Source organism: Elgaria multicarinata, chromosome 8 (assembly GCF_023053635.1).
Source record: "Elgaria multicarinata webbii isolate HBS135686 ecotype San Diego chromosome 8, rElgMul1.1.pri, whole genome shotgun sequence".
Taxonomy (NCBI): domain Eukaryota; kingdom Metazoa; phylum Chordata; class Lepidosauria; order Squamata; family Anguidae; genus Elgaria; species Elgaria multicarinata.
The window spans coordinates 62,946,957-62,969,422 of NC_086178.1; the positions used below are offsets into that span (position 1 = coordinate 62,946,957).

At 40.0% G+C, this 22,466-nt stretch overlaps 1 protein-coding gene across 1 annotated transcript; it reads right to left on the reverse strand.

The window, feature by feature from the left end:
- Positions 1 to 338: 338 nt before the first annotated feature.
- On the reverse strand, positions 339 to 17,785 carry SMNDC1 (survival motor neuron domain containing 1). Its single transcript, XM_063132638.1, has 6 exons — positions 17,667 to 17,785; positions 12,588 to 12,707; positions 7,331 to 7,473; positions 4,751 to 4,912; positions 3,755 to 3,908; positions 339 to 2,789 (listed from the first exon to the last, which is right to left on the reverse strand). Exons 2-6 carry the CDS (start codon positions 12,705 to 12,707, stop codon positions 2,652 to 2,654), a joined length of 717 nt encoding a protein of 238 aa, XP_062988708.1. The 5' UTR covers positions 17,667 to 17,785; the 3' UTR covers positions 339 to 2,651.
- Between the last annotated feature and the right edge of the window lie 4,681 nt (positions 17,786 to 22,466).

A 22,466-nucleotide genomic window follows, 5' to 3' on the forward strand; every position in this document is an offset into this window, starting at 1 on the left:
AAATATGACTGAATACAAGATTGCTCTAGCAGTTTTGTTTGCTCTGGACCCAGAGATTCAGAATACAGCCGAACTATTTCCAGGACAACTGAAGATTCTGCCTTGATATGCTTAATTTTCTGACAGCTTAACAGCAATAATTCTAAATGAAAGTGTGATACCCCTATAGCCAAGTTTGACCAAGTAATAAGTTTTTTCAATAATACTTTCACTTTTAAACCACACAGCCTGTTTTTCCTTGTTTCCTATAGCTCCCATTATTTTTTGACAGTATTGTGTCATTTCATATCAGATCTTTACAAATCTTTCACATTTTAAAATTTGAGGGGACATAGCCAAAGGATTTTGAACATTTTATTTTAATAAAAGTTAAACATACAAAACTGAAATCAACACAGTCATAAAAATTACCTCCTCCTTCTGTTGACAGGAAGAACCTCTCTCTACGGATGGCTTCTAAATTACTAGATATGGATTTTAGACTCAGGTAAACTGACAGACATTTTCACTAATCAGTGCATCAGCAAATGCTGATGGTACCTGATCTCGGTTTAATTCAGAAAACAAATTACAAAAAGGAACTACAACATAATATACATGGCAAATGGAGTTCAGATTAATGAGCAAGAATTACTCTTGAATTATTTAGTAGGAGAAATAACTAAATCCAGTCTTGTTCATTAACTTAACACCATATTTTACAAAAATAATTATCTACACTGTATACAGGGCTATACATTAACTTTTTGCTTCAAACACATTTCAAGATTGAGAGATGGCACTACTACCCTAAGCAATACATATGGCAAAGGGAAGCAATTGCATCCACGAGATACAAAAAGGCCAGAACTTTTACACATGGTTTCCCAAATAAAATCAAGATGGCCCAGCAATACTAATGTAGTTGAAGTTAGGCATTCTTATGAGAGGAACCTCCTGTTGCAGTTAAATAGCTGGATAAGACATAAAATTTATTCCACGCACTCTGGGTGATTTGCTATATACTTATCAGTAACGCAAATGCATCAAAGAACTCACCAATTCTCCAGTCAAAAAAAGAACTTCTGAGTGTAGCATATGACTCTCCCAAATTTTAAAGTGCTAATCTAAATCTTACTCAGCCCATGGATATATCCTGTGGACCAGAACTTGTCTCTGGAATCAAAATCCAACCAGCCCTAGCCAGCAGTCCAACTACATGTAGAGGGCCACAGTTTCCCCACTCATGTTGCAGACCTGGTGCCCTCAAAAGCTTTTGGGCTACAGCTCCCATCAGCCCCAGCCAAAATATCAATGGTTAGAGATTATGCAAGCTGTCGTCCAAAATCTCTGAAGGGCAGTACATTGCCTACACCTGCTGTGGAGTGTCCAATCAAATGCATTCTGCTCAGCGGTCCACAAAAACACTTTCCAGCCTGCCACAAGCCGCACCCTTCTCATGAACTATAGGAATCGCCAAGATCTTATGCTGAATTCAGCTGTATTTCCCCAGCGCTTTGCCAGCCTCCAAAGAGGGTGGGTGGGAATCTGTTTCCATCATGAGAAGCCTTGAAAAGCAGCAAGACATCGTGCTGCTTTCCAATCTTTTCAAAATCCCAAGAGATCTGGAAGATTCCTTCACCTTTTTCCCAAACTGTGGTTAGAGTGGAGAATTCTCCCAGACCATGCACAAATTTTAGAAAGGCTTGGGAAACAGTGATACACTTCTTACTCTCCAAACCACTCTGAGGCTCAGTGTGACAAAGATGAGCTCCCATTGTACCTTTATCCAGGCTTGGAGAAGGAGGGGAGGGAGAACAAAGGCACACCCCTGCAGACACACAGAGCCTCAAAATACTTATGGAATTGAGCACCACATCAGTGCCAAGGCCAAGTCCCTTAACCTCAGGGGAGCAGTAGAGTCAATGCCAAGCATGAATTGTGGCTAAACTTTGTCTATCCCTGATTTTGCTAATTCAGAGGAAAGATTTTAACATTTCCTGACCAGCACAGTCTGGCTCATGAATCATCCTTAACTGAAGAGTATATGGTCCAGTATATAGTAGTATATGTCTGCTTCCTTGGCTGGTGCAAGCCAAGAAAGCAGGCATTCCTCCCCTTTCTCCCAACCTGGGTTTAGGGTGGTGTAATCCGCCAGGCCAAGCACTGATTCTGGAAAGGTCTGGGAAACAGTAATACACTCAGGCTGTTCTCAATTAACATTTCATCTTCAATTCAAACTAGGATGAAATGCAGGTAAATCTCTCACCTGAACTAGCTCTCCAGAGATAAAAAGCGCTCGACGTTTGTCCCTGCAAGATGACAGGACTGAAAGCACATAAGAAAGAGCAAGATAGCTAGGGTGGCTGTTTTATTACACAATCATTTGTTTCATTCCCCATGAGGACACTACAGAAGAGAGACTTCAGGATACTGCAAAGGGCACTTCCTCAACAGTCTGACTTGTGCATATTTATGCAAGTTTCATTTTAGAACAGTAAAGGGGTCATCTAAACATCTATTGTTTTACTTAAGGCTTGTACCAGCATAAGCCAACTGATGGCAACAACCATTTTCACTATGCACCAATAGTTTACTTTTAGAAAAATATAACAATAAAAAGATAAATGTAAAGCCCTGCAGAGGTGATGTTTAGTCATTTCACCCCTCTATTACTGGGGCATCAAATGTCTGACATTGTACTTGGATGTATCTTGGTACTGTGTCATGGGCTTGTCTGCAATTCCACACGTCCCAACTCCAACTTTCCCTGTTACACTCTCAGGAGAAGCAAAGATGCTTCGCTTTACCTGTGGAAAAAATTAAAAGCACCAATTGTTGCAATTTTCAAATTTCAGCAAATCACAAGAAGTACTAACACTACAAGGGCGAGGAAATGATTGAAATGTCATTTTTTTATCCATGATAAAAACAGTAATAAGGTTGCTTTATCATACAAATTCTATCATATTTGGCTTGATTTCAGAATATATGGTGATTAAATCATACTTTACTGCATCTTAGATCACATTACCGTATGAAAATCACACTAACAAGCCCTAACAATGAGGCATGCAAATTGCTATTTTGCACTGTGTACATTATAATAGCATGAAACCATCATAGTATGAACGAATATGCCCAAAGTTTTACAACCATGAACTATCAACTTTATTACTAGTTTATCTCATCCCTCCATTCCCAAAGACAAAGACAAGTAACTAAGATTTAAGGAAGTGTTAAAAATACTCTGGCTTGGATTCAAACGCAGGGCGTAATCCAATGCATGTTTAAACAAAAACAAAAAGGCCTTCAGCTCCCAGTATTCCCTGGGCAGCATGGGAGTAGTTACACGCATAGGATTACACCCTTAGTCATACTTAGAGCAGACCTATTGAAGCCAGTGGGATTTAAGTTCCACTGATTTCAATTAAATACTTAATTATAATGAAGTCTGGACCCAAGCCTATAAACAGCTTTCCCCATCCTGGTGCACTCCAGAAGTGCTCAACTGCAACTCCCATAATTCCCAGCCCTTGACCATGCTGGCTGGGAATTTTGGGAGTGGCAGTCCAACACATCTGGTGGGCATAAGGTTGGGGAAGCCTGCTAAGAAATTATTCCTCACATTATTTCTAAAATATAGAAATGGCTTTGCCTACAATATTCTTTCTATTTCTTTTTCGGGTTATTCCAATAGTGCTCTACAGTTTCATAGATCTGCTATAGCAACAAATCTATACTTGCAAAATACTAACACACAGCATACACAAACCTGGCCTTTTTTGTTTTTTGAATATGCTCTGTTGTTGAACTGCTGCCATTTGACTTTCTGATCCTCTCGTTCCTGCTCTAGTTCTTTGATTCGCTGAGCCTTTTTCAAAGCTTTCTTCTTTTTATATTCTCGCTGCTGAGCAATCATTTCTTTCCTAAAAGAGAAATGGCACTGAAGGTTACTCATGTACTTTATTACCCAGGATCACCTTTGCTTAAACTTTACTATTGCTCTCAGAACATGTAGACAAAAGCAAGGATACACTGATTAAGAGAGTCTCACCTTGAACTAGGTGAATGTAAAGATAAACTCTCAGTACAATGGGGCTTCAGCTGTCCAGGCCCATTTCATTCTCCAGCTGTAGAAAGTGCTGTCATTCCTTCTGTAAAGCAATCTGTGCATTGCAAGTTTCAATAAAGCACAGCAATCCTATTTTCACGCACTACTAAGAACAAAGACTCTCTTTCAGAAGTCAGTTGAAACTGGTTAACCTCTTGCTAAACACACAGCAACTCTAGAGCACAGAATTTGTCCCAAGAGAAACACGCTACTTAACAGGCCCACAGCAGTCACTTTGGGAAAACATGGAGTGACTGTTCCTAACCAATCTCAGCAAGATGCTGATCAAGCATTAAAGTTAAGAACACAAAGCATGGTACATGCTTTTATCATAATCCCACTCCACTATTTAGCTGCTACATGTTCACAGTACCAGTTCCATCCTGGGATGGCTGAAAATCAAGTTAAACAGACTTCCCCAGGCTGGGCTCCTAAAAGTTGGACAGCTAAGTGAATACCCTAAGCCTCATTGCATCATCTCTTTATAAATTCTGTGGTAACTATGCAGAGTATGACTCAATAAAATATAAGAATAGTGTTGACTTGCAAGACTTTTCTTGCTGTAAAATCACCTTTGAGGAAGATAATCAGCAATGGTAGCCTGAGTACAGCATTTTCTTTAGTTAGCAAACACTGAAAACTATTCCAGACACTTACTTGGACATTGGTTTGTTGCCACTGTCTTCCTTTGCTTTCCTTCCCTCTTCCACAGGCTTCAGATTGAGCAGGGGGGTTACTTCAGCATTGCCATATCCCGAAAAGGTGACTGCAGCCGTACCGTTCTCTTCATCAATTTCTTCAATTTCAGCTTCATAACACCTGTAAAGATATCATGGCTGTAAGCATGTGAGTAAAGGTTTAAAACTCAACCCTACAAAACTTGCACTTGCAGTGATTAATATTAAGCTTTGGGACATTTCTGCTTAATTCTGGATTAGCATTTAAAATAGGACTCAGACATAGGTTCTTTTTGATTCAAAAGTCAAGTCAGGAGCTTAGCATTTTAGTCAGACAAATTAGTGTCTCTTAAGGCTCAGGAGCTCATTAACCAAGGAATCTGAAATCATACTTTTAATCATAAAGGTTTTTGGTCTTTTTCTGTAAGACTAATGTAATTAACTGAATTCCAAGGATTTTTCCCCTCCATTTTCACCAAGTTTTCCCAACAAGAGAGTCATTCAGGTTTCAATCCTACACCCGCTTATCATGAAGTAAGCCCCACTAAATTCAATGGGTCTTTACTTTTAAGTAGACATGTACAGTGATATGGACAGTACTTAACTTTTCCATGGAAAAAAAATCAGTTTCATAAGTTTGTTAGTAACAATGGCTGGATGCCAACTGAAGCTTTAGCATTTCAAAATTGAAGATGAGTGGTTATCACTGTATAATGCACAGTTCTTTGAGTTGCTAAAATTTATTAGTGTTTTAGCAGTTTTCTGTAGCTCTTTTTCCCCACTTACATTTAAATAATGCAAGGGGCGTACATGCTAATGTCTTCACATTTTTACAAGTGTTCCAATAAAAAATGTCTATAACATTTAAATCACATCAAGTGATTAATTAATCCCCTACCCCCACTTCAAATAATTGCACTGTAGTATCCGAGGCCTGTGTGCACCAGTTGCTGGGGAACATGGGTGGGAGGGTGCTGTTGCACCATGTTCTGCTTTGTTGGTCCATGGTCAACAGCTGGTTGGCAACTGTGTGAACAGAGTGCTGGACTAGATGGACTCTCGGTCTAATCCAGCATGGCACTTATGTTCTTATTGTATTGGTACAAAAAAATTACATGGTTGTGTGTGTGTGTTTAAAGCTTTATTCTACTACTTGTATTTAGTGAACAAACACACTAAATTAGATCACGCTTTGGAGCAGCAGAATTTTTTTCAATGCAAATTACCCTACGCAAATTAATTTGCATAGGAATATTTTCCAGTTCAAACTTTTCTGGAAAACCCACATCACTAGATATCCACTACCCTTACCAAATCTCTTTAAAACCAAGCAATGAAATACTCAACACTGGAAGAATGTATGTAGGAAAGCATTTAACAATGTGTGGTCTATGATACTATAATCCCAACAAAACTCCAGTTTTTGCAACAAACTACATTCCTATTTTTTTCCAAATTTGTAATGAAATGCATATCCACCACATTTTAGTTATTTTGTCACAAATTGGTTCCCTGTGAACACAGTTTACAGAGTTAAACAAAAGACTCTGTTAACTTAACTTAACAGAGTTAAGTTAAACAAAAGGTTTAACTTAATTAAATGTGTACAGAGACTTTTAAATGTCATTTTCTTAAGTTTAACAGCTAGAGACTTATTTTCTTGGCAATAACTAAACTTTGACTTGGTTATTTTTAACTGTTGGTGTCTCTTAATGCCTTCATGATTTGTCTACAGTCTGTATGTTATTGGCGTATCATTGTACTTTGGCCTGCACCTGTGCTTATAAAGTTGTAGAGACTTTTTTGTGTTTAGATTATATTTTGCTCCAATTTGCAATTAATTATGATATATATATATATATATATATATATATATGTGCACATATATTATATACTATAATTTGTTTACTTATACTTGACATTGTTGATATTAAAAATAAAACTTTATATTACATTATTATATTTAAAGAAAAAAAGCTTTGCGGACATAAATAAACACCCAAGTTTGAACTATAGTGAAAACTGATGTTATTCGTGGAATATGCACATCAAGAACTTTCCAATTAAATATATTTCATGAGAATTGGTCAACAGGAAGGCAGTCAAAAAAGAGATGACCAACTAACTCCTTACTTTGAATTTTATATATATAGGCCCTGTTCAGAAGACCCTTAAACGATGGTGGTTAAGGCTTTTTGTTAACAAAAAAGCCTTAACCACTATGGTTTAAGGTGTCATCTGAGCAGAGCATAAGATAATTTAGTTCTGGTTATTGCATGTGAAATTTGTTTAAGGTGGTATACAATGCTATAAGACTATCCTATATTCTACAACAAAACTACAGATAGTTAAATCAAGTAACCTTACTCTCAAGTAACTTCCTTTGTGTTTTAATATATGTTTTCTCCCTGTGACATCCAAAATCCTTCTATCTGTCATTTTCATCAAGTTGGTCCTCACTAGGATGGAGGTGGGTAAAGTATAAGCCAAAATGAAGCATCTTACCATGTAATTGTATTATTTCATGTAACTTTTACAGAAGTTTGTTTTCTACACTTACTGTCCATCTTCACTCCATATTGCCATACATCTGTCTCCAACCTTCCAAGTGTGACTGGGGAGAGCAGAAGCAGAACTGTCAGAACTTGCAAGAGTTTCTGAAGGTTGTGTTGAAAGAAGGTCTTTGGTTAATTCTATAACTTCCTGGGGGATGAAAAAGAGCAAGGCTTCAAACACTGTTTAAGTCTCTCCCCATTCATGAATACTATTTACCAATTGTGGTAGTGTCATAAATAATAGCATACTGAACAACGCTTGAAATCTTCCCTAACAGTCTTTCCTGCTTGTTTGTTTTCTGAGCAAGAAACTCATAACACTGAGCTGGCACCCATAGCACCGTATCTCGTCCCATGTAACACAGTGGGAGTGGGGTTAGTGGGGAAACAGCAATGTGGCAGGGGAATCTTCATTCACTGATATCTGCCACCACCTCTATTAATCATAATGTTTATGTTTGTGCATTCAAGCAATGCAGAAGGGCAAAGACAATTTTAACATAGGCAAAAGCTAAAATGTAGAGAGCTGGAAAGGGCAGGCAACTGCTGCATTGGAAATCGGTAGACTTGCTGGTGCTCACCCTTCTCTAGTAAAGCGGGCATTTACTGAGCATTTAAAATTCATATTCATATATATATATATATATAGTTGTGGGGGGGGGAAATCCTATGCATGTTTAGACAGAGCATGGCTGGCTGGGGTATACAGGAAGTTGTAGGACTTTCATCTGTCTAAACATGCATAGGACTGGACCCTTAAATGTTTTAACACATCACAGAGGAATGTGTCCATCATTAATGACGCCGTTCCCCTATCAACATTTCAAAAGGAAAAAACCCTCACAGTCAGAATGCATGCATTAGCTAGTGAAAGAAATCATTTTCTTGGCTAATTAACTGTGCTGTTTGAATATTGTGAAACTGTACTCTGGGGTGAATACTCCGATATAAAATACACAAACCAGATGCAGATTTTGCACACATATAGAAAATGACAATTTTCTATATAAGATGTATGTAAGCAGGGGGTTAACAGTTTCTACATATGTATTTTGTTACTTATAGCTGATAATATATTTATAGCTGCCTTGTAACTGCAAGCGTAAGGGGAAGGACACTGTGGTCAAAGGCGCAAGGATCACTGGAAGGCTTCTCAGGAAAACTACCACAGCAAGCTGGAAGACCAGCGTGGCCTCTGCCATCAGCCAAAGATCAGTCAGCTGCAGAAAGCTAATTTTCCTCCTCCCCGCAAGAAAGATCTTTGCTTCAGCTGCTAGCTGCTCTAGGACTGCAGAAGCTGAAGGACAGTCTGGCCTCTGCTACTAACCAGAAAACTAAAGTCCACCAGGTAGCACCATTTCTATCCAAGCAAGAATACCAGCAATGGAAGATCAGCCTGGCTGCAACTGTACACAAATCTGTGTTTATAACTCACAATTTTGTTTTGTCATTATCAAACTGATCACACTCTTCTACCTTTCCCTTTCCCGTGTCTCTTACCATTTTGGTCTGAAAGCGTGAGGACAGGGCCTGTGTCTTATTTTGATTTAGGTACAGAACTTGCCACAAACACAGAAATTTGTAACTTACGTGAACTGCTTTGGGAGACAATATTTGTCCAGAAAGTGGCATAAAAATAGAACAATTTTTAACAAGAAAAGGAATAATTTAATATATATGCACCTTTCAAAACTGATGAGACAGACTGGTCTTTTGTCCTCAGATTTTGGCAGCCAAACACTAAACTTGTAAAAGGCTGCGCTTAGATGCAGAAATGGCAAAGAAAACATGAGTGAGCAAACAGACCATATGACAAAACCCTTTGCAATATGCTGTCGGTGTAAGAGACAGAAAACAAGAACCATTGATAGCTTTTGTTAAGTGCCTATTAGGCATACTTGATTCTGATTATATAAAGACAGCAATACTTCATTACTAAGTAGTATTCTAAATTGTATTTATTTCGAGAGCTGGTCCATAAGGAAGGCTGAGCGAAGGAAGATAGATGCTTTTGAACTGTGGTGTTGGAGGAAAATTCTGAGAGTGCCTTGGACTGCAAGAAGATCAAACCAGTCCATACTCCAGGAAATAAAGCCAGACTGCTCACTTGAGGGAATGGTATTAAAGGCAAAACTGAAGTACTTTGGCCACATAATGAGAAGACAGGATACCCTGGAGAAGAGGCTGATGCTAGGGAAAGTGGAAGGCAAAAGGAAGAGGGGCCGACCAAGGGCAAGATGGATGGATGATATTCTGGAGGTGACAGACTTGACCTTGGGGAAGCTGGGGGTGGCGACAGCCGACAGAAAGCTCTGGCGTGGGCTGGTCCATGAAGTCACGAAGAGTCAGAAGCGACTGAACGAATAAACAACAATAAATATTTTAAGACTTTTAAAAATGTAAAATTCAGATGAACACACACTGCCTGCATGGAACCAGATGTGCTGATTTTGTTCCACAAGCAGCATCCACCACTTGTGAAATGGAGATTCAGCACTTCCGGAGGCAACTCAAAACAAGTGGAAAGTTCGTTTCTGGAATGGGACCGGCCAGTGAGCTCACATACAGTAAGGAGCTCTGCCAGCCTGCTTCATCCCAGAAATGACCGTTTCCATTTGCTTCAGGGCTTGTCCCCAGAAGCACTAAATCTCCATTACACAAGCAGTGGGTGCCGCTTGTGGAATGGAATCGGCAGGGCAGGCTTTGCAGAGAATGAAAATGGAGGTGGGCCCTGCACAAAGGCAGCATTAGATACTGCCCATTTTAAATGTTCATAATTGAAGCACATAAAAATATGCTCAGCAGTTTTTTTTTAATTTTTACCAAACTTAAGGAATTTAGCCTCTGAATGTATTTTATGCAATCTGAATTTGAGTATGTGTCTAAAACCAAATTGTGACTTTCCTCCCCCTCTGGAAAAGGGACCCCACACATATGAAATATTTCAAATGGCATGCAGAGTAAAGTAATGTTCAAACTCCCTCCCTGTCTTATACTTATTTCCCATTTTGAGGATATTTGAGGGGAATTTGTTTGCTTGAGTGTTTATGTCTTTTCAATCTGCTGAATCCCAGTCTATCTGGATTTAGTGATTAGGAATGAGTAATCTGTTAAAATCAGTTTTGTTGAAGTTCTCATTTTCCCAAGCCGGTTCCATCCAAATCCCCGCCCCCCCCGACAAGAAATGTGTTATTTTTGTTTGTGTGTACACATTTTTGTAAGCATGCACCCATTGACTAAAACATGTATATACACATTTTAGAGATTTACACAGCTTTCTTTGCATGACTTTCAAATGTACATATGTTGTCAGACACATTTTTGTAGCTTCACAAAAGTATCAGAAGCTCGGAAATGTATGGATTGTGTTCAGGTTTGCATTCAGTTCTGGGAGCTATAAATCAAGTAAATCCAGAAAAAACACAACAGAGCAAATTTCTCACCATCCATACTAGTGATACACTTTAGCTTTAACACTAAAAATAAGGGTGGCAGCCAGGATGGCTAACACCAACTTCTTACATTTACAAAAAGGGTTTTCCTATACTCATTGCAAAATTGATGTGCAATATAAATATGCATTTAAATTCATAGAGAAAAACAATTTTAAAACATATCATCTTAATATATATACCAGCATAAACTTGCTCTTACAGCCACACTGTTTAACTAATTTCTCTGAAATTTTGAAGGCAAGCCAACCCTAATTCTTAGGACTTTTATAAACCTAAGTGAAAAAATCCAAAATAACAGCTAACTGAAAGTTATTTCAGGAAACCAAGCAAAATCTATACAAAATGTGTTATGAAACCAATTGTGTTAGTAATAGAACATTAGTGGATGCATAGTTTGGTGTATAAACCAACCTTCTGTGACACTGCAATACTGAGAAAATGGAGATTTCAAAATCTAAAATGACAGCCAAAATCACTAGATCTCCATTAAAACTGAAATACATGCATAATTTTGTAATCAAACCATGAAAGATTTAAAGGTAAAGAAGCATCTGATATTAGAACAACTATTTACAACTTCTAGTTTTTATACTACATACACTGGCATGTTAAATAGTTCTATTGATGATATAGCAAAGACAAAATAACAAGATTCCACAACAATTTTACAGATGTCAAACAGCTATTTTCCTGATGTTTTGATACTATCTAAACCAACAAAAGGAGAGAAAAAACTGGGTGTTGGTGGCTCTTTTCTAGCATGACACAGACTGTGCAAAATTTCATGAACTTGGGACAAATACTCTTGATTTTATTACGAGTGCAATGTTCAAACATCAATCGCACTGCAGATCACCTCCTTTGAAGTGGCGTTTTGCTACTTCAAGAGAAATATCTGCATTATGATCTCCTTCCCTTTTGGGGGGGCAAAGCACTTGCAAATTGCCACTTTAAAGAAAGTACTGCCCAAAGCAATCACCTCCTCTCCTCAGTTTGCAAGAACTTTGTCTGCTTAAGAAAGGCAACAAACTTTTGATTTGTTTATAGACCTGCAGTATTTTAGCAAGTAATATTTTAGATTGATTATGAATCAACTAAAAAGATTATGAATCAACTAAAAAAATTATGAATCAACTAATTAGTTGTGCATGCACTTATAAAAACTGCAGAAAGTATTCTTTGAAAAGGCATTCCCCGTATTCTCACACACAGGAGACAATGTCTTTTCTAAGATGATGACCTAGTACAGACAATCCAACAACCTACTGTGGGCTAACTAACCTTTGGGGCACGGTGGTGCATGCCGTCCATCATTATGAATATTCAAGCCCTGATTAGGGGGTTGCCATAGCTTGTTGTATTGTGCAAAACCTCAAATAAGCCAGTCTATTTTAGGGTTATGCAAGAGTTGCCTCTCCTTCAATAACTGCCACCCGGAGCTTGCATATTCAAAATGGCAGCCAGCACTTACGACAGCTCCTTGTGGCTAAATACCTCCTACAATACACACATGGATAAACCAAAAACAAAGTAGCATGCTTTTTGCTTCAGAATATTGTTTTTACTAATGTGCATAAGCTCACATGACTAAGGTTTCTTTAATCAGATGACAGCTCTAGTTCTTTGAAAGCCATTTCAGTCCCTTAAGAAAAATGTTCACTCCATAAATGTATATGGGGCAACATTCAGAATAGCCCTAGTCAATATCTCCAAGGTAAATACTTTGCCAATCCTGACAATGTATAAAATAATTTCCTCTATGCAAGAAAACATTTAACCTACAAAGTTATCTCTTTCTAATTCTCACCTGCAAATCTTTTTTGAGTTTTAGCAAATCTTCATTATCTCCATTTCCTGTCAATGCAGCTTCAACTTGCTGGAGCTGAGCTTTATAGCTAGCTAACTGCTTTGCAAGGTCTTCTGACATCTGCAAGGGGGAAAAATTACAAATTGGAAGTTAACAGTCTGTTTGGAAAATTGTTTTGTAAAATTAAATGGTCATATAGGACTTAAAAGGCAAATGTATTCAGCCATTAAGATTTGTACCACAAGTCTCTAGTACTCTGCATTTCAACTCATTAGATAAAATGACAATAAATTATTAAGTTGACTACATCAATCTATATAGCTAGTGAACTTTACAGGACACCACAGCCAGCTTGAAAGAGCAACCTAAAATTAAATATGTGAATTATTGAGCCTAGTGTAGACAAGACCTCACAACAGGTTAATTGCGTAATATCTCTGATTCTTGTCATAAATACTAATATTCTTGTCATAAATACTAATCTTAAAAATATTAGATCACAACAACATTTTCCCAATTGGGCATAGGTATTCATTTTAGCCCTTGTCCCTGTACTCACAAAAGCTCACAAAAATGTAAATATTTTAAGCATCAATGTAAAACATTATCAATAAAAACAATAACCCAGCAGCTGGAAATCCCATCATCAATTAAAAGCATGGAATTATACCTGCCTTGAATAGTTTCCTAAAGGTCAAGAGGGCTGTCTATCCTCAGTGGGTTTTATGAAGCAAGTTGAAAGACATACTTCATGCGAGCAACCAATAATCTCTGATACAGAAGTCATGTATCATGAAGCAAATCCGCAAAGACATTTGTGACTAGGGAAGCTCGTATGAGAAAAGTCAAAACCAGCAGCACCTTCAATTGTTTCTTGAAAACAAATGAGCAGCCAGGGCAACATCATCAATATCTCTGCCATTTGCCTTGTCGAAAGCTTGAAAGTCCCCACTGTGCACTAACTGGAGCTTCCAAACAGTATTTTATGGCAGTTCCACCCAGACCACATTAACAGTAATCAAGTTATAAGGCAGCCTATTCCCCATGATTGGTCTCCTTATTGCTTGTCAATGTTACAACAACAGAATCATGTGGGATAAGTAGCTAATGAGGGAAGCTCCTCTTTTGCTATCAGCCCCCAAAAGAAGTATAGTACTGACATGGCTACTTATCATGTGTTTGGTGAATCTTTCAGCCAAACTAGATCAAATATTGTTAAACATATAGATCCATATTAAAAATCCAAACAGAAAGAGCAAAAAAACCCACAACCCACACCTTTACTTGGGTCAAACAAAATTCATAATATGATGTGCTGGTTTTCAAATTAATATCAGACTGAAGAGTTATGTGTAAACAACAAGAAATGTAATGGAGGAAAAGATTTTGTGGTCAATGGAAGGCTGCAATTTGCTTCCGTCTCAGGGTAGTACTAGAAAAAGATGTCTACAGATTTATTAAGTTAGGCCCATGCCTTATGCAAAGACTCTAAGATTAAAGAGACAGTGGAGGCTCCCATCACTTCAAGGGGTCACTCAATCCCTTCTTCCCACTCTGCAATAAATAATGAAACAAAGCTTACAAACGATTTATTCCCTAAATTGGTGTCTGCAAAACCCTTTTCATACAGTATATGTACAAAACATGTACAGTAATGTACAAAGTACATATTTTGCAAGAAACCAAGACCCCCCCCTTTCTGCCTTCAGCCCTGCAGAAACATTGGTGTATCTGCCTTTTACTATTAAGGACAGAGAGTATAGAGAACTCCTTGATCTATAAAGATCTGAATTTTATGGCGTTGGAACTGCTACACACAATATCATCTGCTTGGTTGCTATTGATTGTAGGTTAGCTGGCAGGACAGTTTCTTTCTGAGCTGCTTGTCAAAACTACAGTAGAGACTCATGGCGTAATAACACGAGATTTGTATTCATTTTAAAACTTCACAGCAAATACTAAAGCAGGAGTGGGCAACACAAAGCTCTTGCCTGCATTTCTTGCAACATGCGGCACCTCTGCTGCTTGAGCAAGGAGAGAAGAGCACTTTCTCTTGAGAAAGAAAAGAGAGATAAACAAGGATTTATCTTGGAAGAGCAGTATGGCTACACCTGTTTACCACGTGCATGAGGTCCCCAACAAATTCCTTCAGAGGGAACGTAGCGCTTGAGTGGAAAAGGCCTACCTACTCCTGCGCCAAAGACTGGTGAGAGGGCAGTGAAGACGCTAACTAGGATGACGGCTTCCCTTTTGTACAGGATGTTAATGTTCTTTCGGGCTTCCTTCATTTCAGCCTCTCTCCACTATGCCCCAGCTTGCAGCGTCACATTCCATATTTTCACCCACACAAGAAGCATTTGGGGAAGGCTTCCCTAACTAAATCTTATTTCCTCTCAAGTCCCAGTTATAAATATAATCCATTTCCCCAATTGGTCAAAACATTTCATTTCTAGCTGGAGTTACAAAGGACTAGGGGGAGAAAACCAAGAAATTCAGATCATCCTTCCATCCTGTTCCTGACTTTCTCAATATCCCCAGCTGCTTGCTGTACTATTCTCCTCCAGTCCTCTCCCCCCATCTTATGTTCACTGCTGTGGAATCTGTTTTAGATATGGAGCAGTATAAAAATGTTGTAAATAAATAAATAAATATTCTTTACTTACCCTCATAATTCCCATTTAGAACCTTGGTTCTACACAGGTTAGAAATCACACACCAAATTGGATTGCCTTTCTCACTGGTTTTAGATCACTCCCCCCTCCCTAACCTGATTCCCTAACCTCTAGATGTTTTGGATGTCAGCCCCAGCCACCATGGCCAATGTTCAGGAATTCTGAACACTGTGGCCCAAACACCTGGAGGGCACCAGGTTGGGGAAGGCTGTTTTACATAAACAGATGCTGACTGAAGTTAATTAGTGGTGACTCTGACTGAGTTCGGATGATACACTAATCAACCGGGGTGGGGTGGGTAATAGGAACAAAATGGAAAACCATTGATTAGCGTGTTGTCCAAACTCAGCCTCTGAAACAAACTCCTGGACCCTGCTATTTGAAGGACTGACTTCTCCCACATGAACCTACCCAAACCTTTCACTCTTCTTCTGAGCCTGTTCCAGGTCTCCCATGGGTCTTCTCATTCATGGTACCTTGGATATAAAATGCCTGCCACCAATATTTTGGTGGCAGAGAATTTGCCTGCCACCAATATTGGTGTCTTTTAGCTTCCAGGCAAACAGTTTTCTACTTGCCTAGACATTCCAGCATGTTTTATAGATGGTTGTTATAGAATCAGTAGAAGTCAAAATGACTAGCACTACCAGCTGGTGAAAGGGATGGACTTGGTGCCCTAACTTGAAAGCCTAATTTCTCTGGGGATGCAATGTTTAGATGGCATATTCTTCATCCAAACATTACTGGGTGAAAATGGAGTATAACTGTGGAAAAGTACTAACTACCCTGTTCTGATTACATATGAATTGGGCCTTATTTAAGAGGAGACTTTATTTATGAAGTTCTGACTGCTGGTTTTTGAAGCATGCTCTAATAATATCGGTATATGTATTCTAGTATTATTGCTATTTTAATTAGGGCTGGGAGCTGAAGATAGTTCTCTCCATTCTAAACACATATACTTTGGATGCATGTTCCACCGAAGATAAACAGGTCTTTCTCCAAATTTAAAGTGCACAGGATTAGAGTGTGAAGACCCAGTGCTATTTCTGCTACAGGCAATTTTATAGGCTTTGAGTTATATCAACTCTTCACCACATCATAAGAGGTTTTAATTCAATGTCTTTTTGGCTTGAAATTTATCTCTTTTATCAATGCGTGTGCATATGTCACAAACACGTTTTGTTTCAAGACACAAAAATCCAACCTGACTTTAGCATCATTCAGCACAATTATCATGAGTCTAATACAGGAGCAGTCTGTTGAGGACCTACCACAAAACTGATTAAATCCTTAACTACACATCACCAAACTCAGTCCAGCAATGCAGATATCAGAAAACAATATAAAGAAGCAAATGGGACAATGCTGAACTACTAAGAAGCAGTGAAAAGGCTCATAAACTTCTTGTAAATCATCCAGAGAGTTTCAGCTATGGGGTGGTAGATGAAATAAATAAATAAATAATACAACTGACAAGCTGTAGCAACAGACCTATGGGCTTCACCAAGAACATAGTGAGGAGTAAAGAACATGGATGTTGCTGTCAACAAGGAGCTAATTCCAAGAGATTACTAGAATCCAAGAGATTCTAGACAATAAGAAAGTCTCTTTTAAGGAGCAACAGCTTCGGTTTATGGACAGTATGTAAAATGTAATAATAACAACAATAATATGGAATGCTGTGAGCCTTGTGAAAAGAACAAACTGGATTTGATAGGGAAAATATCAAGGGAATTATTCGAGGGAAAGAGACGGACGGTGCAATCTTATGCATGATCCGACAGAAATAAATCCTACAATTCCCAGCATTCCCATAAGAAGAGCCCTTGCTGGATCAGACCAAGGGTCCATCTAGTCCAGCACTCTGTTCACACAGTGGCCAACCAGCTGGCTGGGGGTTAGATGCCTGGGGGATGCTGGAAGTAGTGGGACTTATTTCTGTCTAAGCATACACAGGATTGCGCCTTTAGTTTCTTTGGGAATCAGCTGAGCCCGTGGAGAAAGCGCTAATAGAGGGGGCAAAGTTCGGGATAAAAAGTTGAGCCTCTGACCGACGGGGGGTGGGGTGGGGTGGGGTGGGGTGGGGGCACTTCTGTGTACTGCACAGAATCCAGGGCGCTGTTAGACCTAAACAAAACACAGGCACGGCAACCAGAGTTTGGGGAACGGGGGTGCGGTGGGGGAGAGACACTGGGCCCTGTGCAGCTAAGGAGCGAGCGCCTAAGGAGGGCAGGAGTCAGTGGGCGCAAGCCAGTGGGAAGAGTGAAGGTGCCGAAGAGGCCTGAAGAAAGAGAGGGCGAACGCTCGGGCAGGGCAGGGGCAGCTTCCGGGCGAGGGCTGCCCTCACCCCTTTCCCTTCGGCCCACAACAGCGGAGGGAGACGAGGAAAGGCCGCCCCTCTCACCTTGGCCTCACGCGCGGAGGGCCTCTCTCGGTCCCGTCAGGCCTCGGGGAAAGGGTCTGCGCGCGCGCGCGTTTTCCTTCCTACGGCTCCTAGCGACCACGCACAGAGCCCGGTCGGCGGAAATCAACGCTCGCGAGAGGGCCGCGCGAGGGAAACCGGGCCTGAGCGAGGACCTGATCACATGACGGCGAAGAAAGAACTAAGAGGAAACGCACGGTCTCGCCGGGTTGACAGTGATACTTCAGGCTCCCAACTGCAGCTCGCAGAATCCTCCACTTGCGGGCAGAAAAGGGGGGGGGAGTACAAAGGAAAGCGTGTAATAAGGGATGGAAGAGCTCAGGGATATAGGAAGAACAATCCTTTTCGTTGAACTGTAGTAAATAATAATAACGGCCTCTCTCAACAAAGAAGTAGAAAAGCTAGTCGGTGTCTTCTTTTTCCTAGAGCAAGGTTTATACGATCGTCATCATTTTGGCAGGGCTCCACTGTATTTAAACGCCTTGTATCAGGCTAAAATCCATTAGATGGAAATGCAGTTTAATGAGGAAAGTATGTTATTGTACTACTTTGAAGGTCTCATGTCCCTTACCCCCAAAAAGGAGAGAACCAGTCTACTAGTGGGGTAGAGTGGGGGGAGTCAGGCCTCTGTAAAAGAACTTTGCAGAAGGAGATGCTGAAGAAGCGTTTGAGGCCTGTTATATTCCGTTCAAGGGAAGTGAATAGCGTGTGAGATTGATGTATTTGCTACGTTTTTATGCCGCCTAATAGTCGAAGATATCTGGGCAGTTCACAAAAGACAATAAAATACAAATAAAAGATAATGTAACATCTAAAACAAATTAAATAAAGAATAAAAACATGGTAAAATCAACAGCTCTGCAAAGATTTTGTAGGCTTGCATTTTTTAAAAAAAACAAAAACCCTGGGATGACTAAAACCCTGGAGAATAAAAAAGGTCTTCAATGTAGGTAGCAGACAAGGCTCTCTGGGTACTTCCAGATTGAAGGCTCCTAGCTAGTAGTATTACCAATCAGAAGGGATTGTGCATGAATTATGCCTCTTTTTTGCTTTTCTTAATGGAAAACAAGGAAAAAAGATGGCATTGGCAGGAAAACACAGGAGGCTTATGAGTGGAAGATTATATCATCTGGACCCTCTCTAAAATTCTGAGAATGACGCAGGGTGCTGGTACTATAAAAGCCTCATCTGGAAGCATCCCCTGCAGAGGGCATTACATTACCTGAGTGAGGGGAACAGTTGTTGAAAAGGTCCCTCCTTCAGATAAGAAAAGTTAATTAAAATAGAAGTAAATAGTAATTAATAACAATTGTTACTCAATTTATTTTGTTTTGAACAATTTGCTGTATGTTTGAATACCATGTGCCCCTGCCTCTTCTTTACATGCCACCATGTATTAGGTTTTATATTGACACAGGTGCCAAAGCCTACATGGTGGAGAAATCTCAACAGATGCTATCTTTCACTAACCATGGATATACAGTGCTGGGAAAGGCTACACCTGTAAGATTTATGGTGGTGCTGAATTTCTGGTTATCTTGTAGCCTTTTACAGGAACAGGTCTTTCCAAGAAAAAGGTTAATGGTATCAGAAATGCCAAAGCATATTCCTATAGTTTCTCTGTGGGCTCTTGCAACCTTTGGTTCAACATCAGTTCAACACCCTATGCTGCACTTTTTGGCCAAGGCAGTGCACACCTGACTTTTTGCTATTCTTTATGGGCGGCTGAGCAAAATGAGGCCTTTGGGTTCAACTCACACATTTGGTCTTCCACCTGATGGCTTACACTGTGATTCTGTTGAACACCGAGTTATCTGGATGTAAATTTGGTACATACATTTAGGACACATTGTTCATGTTCCAATCTGCACACAATATGCAATTATAGCATTTATTTATAAACAATACAGAACAAGTAAGCTTGATTATTGCAGCCATTTGAGAAAGCTAGGTAAAGAAACAACCCACAAACACCTTTCCTTTATTAATTATAATTCTACAGTAAGCAAAACTATGTGTGACTTTAACTGTATTTAGTTCTGCCCTTGAATCCATCTGTTTGTTTTTTTACTTGTTGGGAAGTGCTGTGGCTGTTTTCTGACTTGTTGGGAAATCAGGTCATTTGAACAGGTACTAAAGGATGGACAACATTGCTAAGACTAATAAAAAGCAGGAACAAGGCTTATCCTTCATAACACTTATTTATAACTAAGACATCTGATGCATTTAATGAAGTTGACAGTGCCCACAAAAAGCTTATGCCAGAATAAATGTAGTCGGTCTTTAAGATGCCACAAGTTTCTTTGTTGTTTTTGCTGCAGCAGACTAACATGGAAATTATAAACAAAGCTAATTAAACCAAGACTGCAGTCTCATGACCACTTGGGCCTTTGATGAGTTCAGTAGGTCTTAATTCTGAATAGACTTGCACTGGACTATATTGAAAGTCTGAAATGCTAGCTCTTACCTAGGAGTAAGAGTCATTAAAGTTCAGTGGCACTTCTGAACAAATACGTTATTAGTTACATTTATGCCCTGCCTTTCCTCCAAGGAGCCCGAGGCAGCATGCATGATCCTTCATTTTATCTTCACAACAACTCTGTGAGGTAGGCTAGGCTATGCATAGGTTTGCACTGCAAATTATGCCTTTTTATTTCTTCCGGTCTGCCTTCTCTTTTGCCACATTCAACAGCAGCCCAACTACTTTTTTCTTTAAAAAACGTAAAGAAAAATCAACACAATTCTCCAATTTCTCCAGCCATTAAGGGTGCAGTCCGATGCATATTTAGATAGGAAAAAAGGTCTTCGAACTCCCAGCATTCCTCCAGGCAGTCAAGCTGGATGGAACATGCTGGGAATTGTAGGACTTTTTCATTTTGCGCCTTAAGGAAGTCAATACACCAGAGGGCAGAGCAGAGGTCTTTTCTCAACAGCAAAAAATGTCTAACTCGGTCAGTTTTACTTCAGCTGTTTAAATAGACTCTTCTTTACCTCACCCACCCACAAGTGCTCTACAGAAATAGTTCTACTAAACTACACTCGGGAACCGGAAATGAGGTCTGTATCGACCACTTGCTTTAGTTATGACTCTTAGGGACAAACAGTCCCTTCCGCTGCCAGGATGTAGGATCACGTGGAAGGGGTAGTTCCAGCCTATAGAGTGCGAGTCACGTGACACGAGAAGATGCCTGTGGGAGCGCGAGACGTACGCGCGTACTCCTCCCCGCCCCCGCATCCGGGTACCTACGAAGAAGAAACTAGCTAGCCTCGTCTCCGATGCTTATTCAAAGAGTGGATGAAGTCGGAGAAAGCTGATGACCCCCATTTCGGTGGGGCTGTGAATCCATTTTGGTTTTTAGTCAGAACCAGCCAGAACTCTAAAGGAACTATCCAAGGTGCTGAAGATCCTTTCGCGTTCTGGCTGGTTCTGACTAAATCCCAAAATTGATTCGCAGCCCCACCGAAATCGGAGCCACTTGTCTCTACTAACTAGATGGAGGTACTCAAAGATGGGAAGGGCAGTCTAGAGGAGGGAGAACAGACTCCCGGTTGCTTTCTTTTTGCTAGAACCCAGGGTCCACCAACTGTAGGCAGGTGGGTCAGGGGGCAGAGGCAACTCTTGAATCCCATGAGGACAATACTCTGTAATACAAAGCAAGGATTCTAGCAGGCTAGATTAGACCTAATATGGCTGTTTTAAAACAGTCACATCTTGGAGACCCCTGATCTACTGCATATCACCCAGTGTTACTAGAATGTTTGCAGTACTGTTGACTGCAATACGCTGTATTTAAGATCATATGCTTTGTTTTTGTATATCACTTAGAAGCTTCTTTTAATGTAAGTGATACATAAGTGTCGTTAAATAAATAATTTTATAGAATGTAAGCCATAGGGCAGGGTGTTTTGTAGTTTGTTTTATTTTGTTCTGTACAACACCATGAAAATTGATGGCACTATATAAATAATGATTATGATGATGATGATGTTTTTCACTGCTAAAGGGAGCCAGTTGAGTTTTTAAAAGCATTTATTTAGCACCCTCCAGGGGAGAGGGTGCTAATGTAGGAAAACCTAAACCTCCCCTACCCTTGCACTGTGGTCCTGATTTGGATCAAGACCGTATGCGCTTTCTTCAAGATAAAAATATAATAATGGTGAGGATCAGGTATATGCTCGGTATTCACATAGGGTCTAATCCAGCCCTGAAGAGCAAGCACTCAAATATCTTCCAAACTATCTAAAGTTGTTGAGTACGAAGCTCTTTGAAGGGAATAAGCCGTCCCCAAAAGTTGGTTTTGTTGGACAAAGCATCAGGCAAGTTGTCCAGCCATAGGTGAGCCTTTGCCATCCACCTGCAGCCTTTTCATGTCTGAGTCTGCTCCACAAGTTAGGCTGCCTCCTAGATGGCCCCAGATATGCCTCAGCAGTTTCCAGCAGCTTCTGCCAGATTGCTTTATATCCTGGAGCAGAGGCATAAAAATGGAGTACTGTCTTGGGGAGGGGATTGTTGCCCCTTTGGGATCATCTTTGGGAGTGGCAGGGGTGGGGAGGCAGTGGCTGTTCAGATGTTGGGACTACAGTTCCTATTATCCCTATCCATTGACCATGCTTCCTTGAGCTGATGGGAGTGAAAACCCAACAACATCTGGAAGACCACAGGTTCTCCACTCCTTTCCTCCTGCCTAGATGACTGTAACACACTCTATGTGGGGCTGCCCTTGAAAAGTGTTTAGAAATGGCAGATGGTGCAAAGCACAGTAACCATTTTGCTTTGTGTAC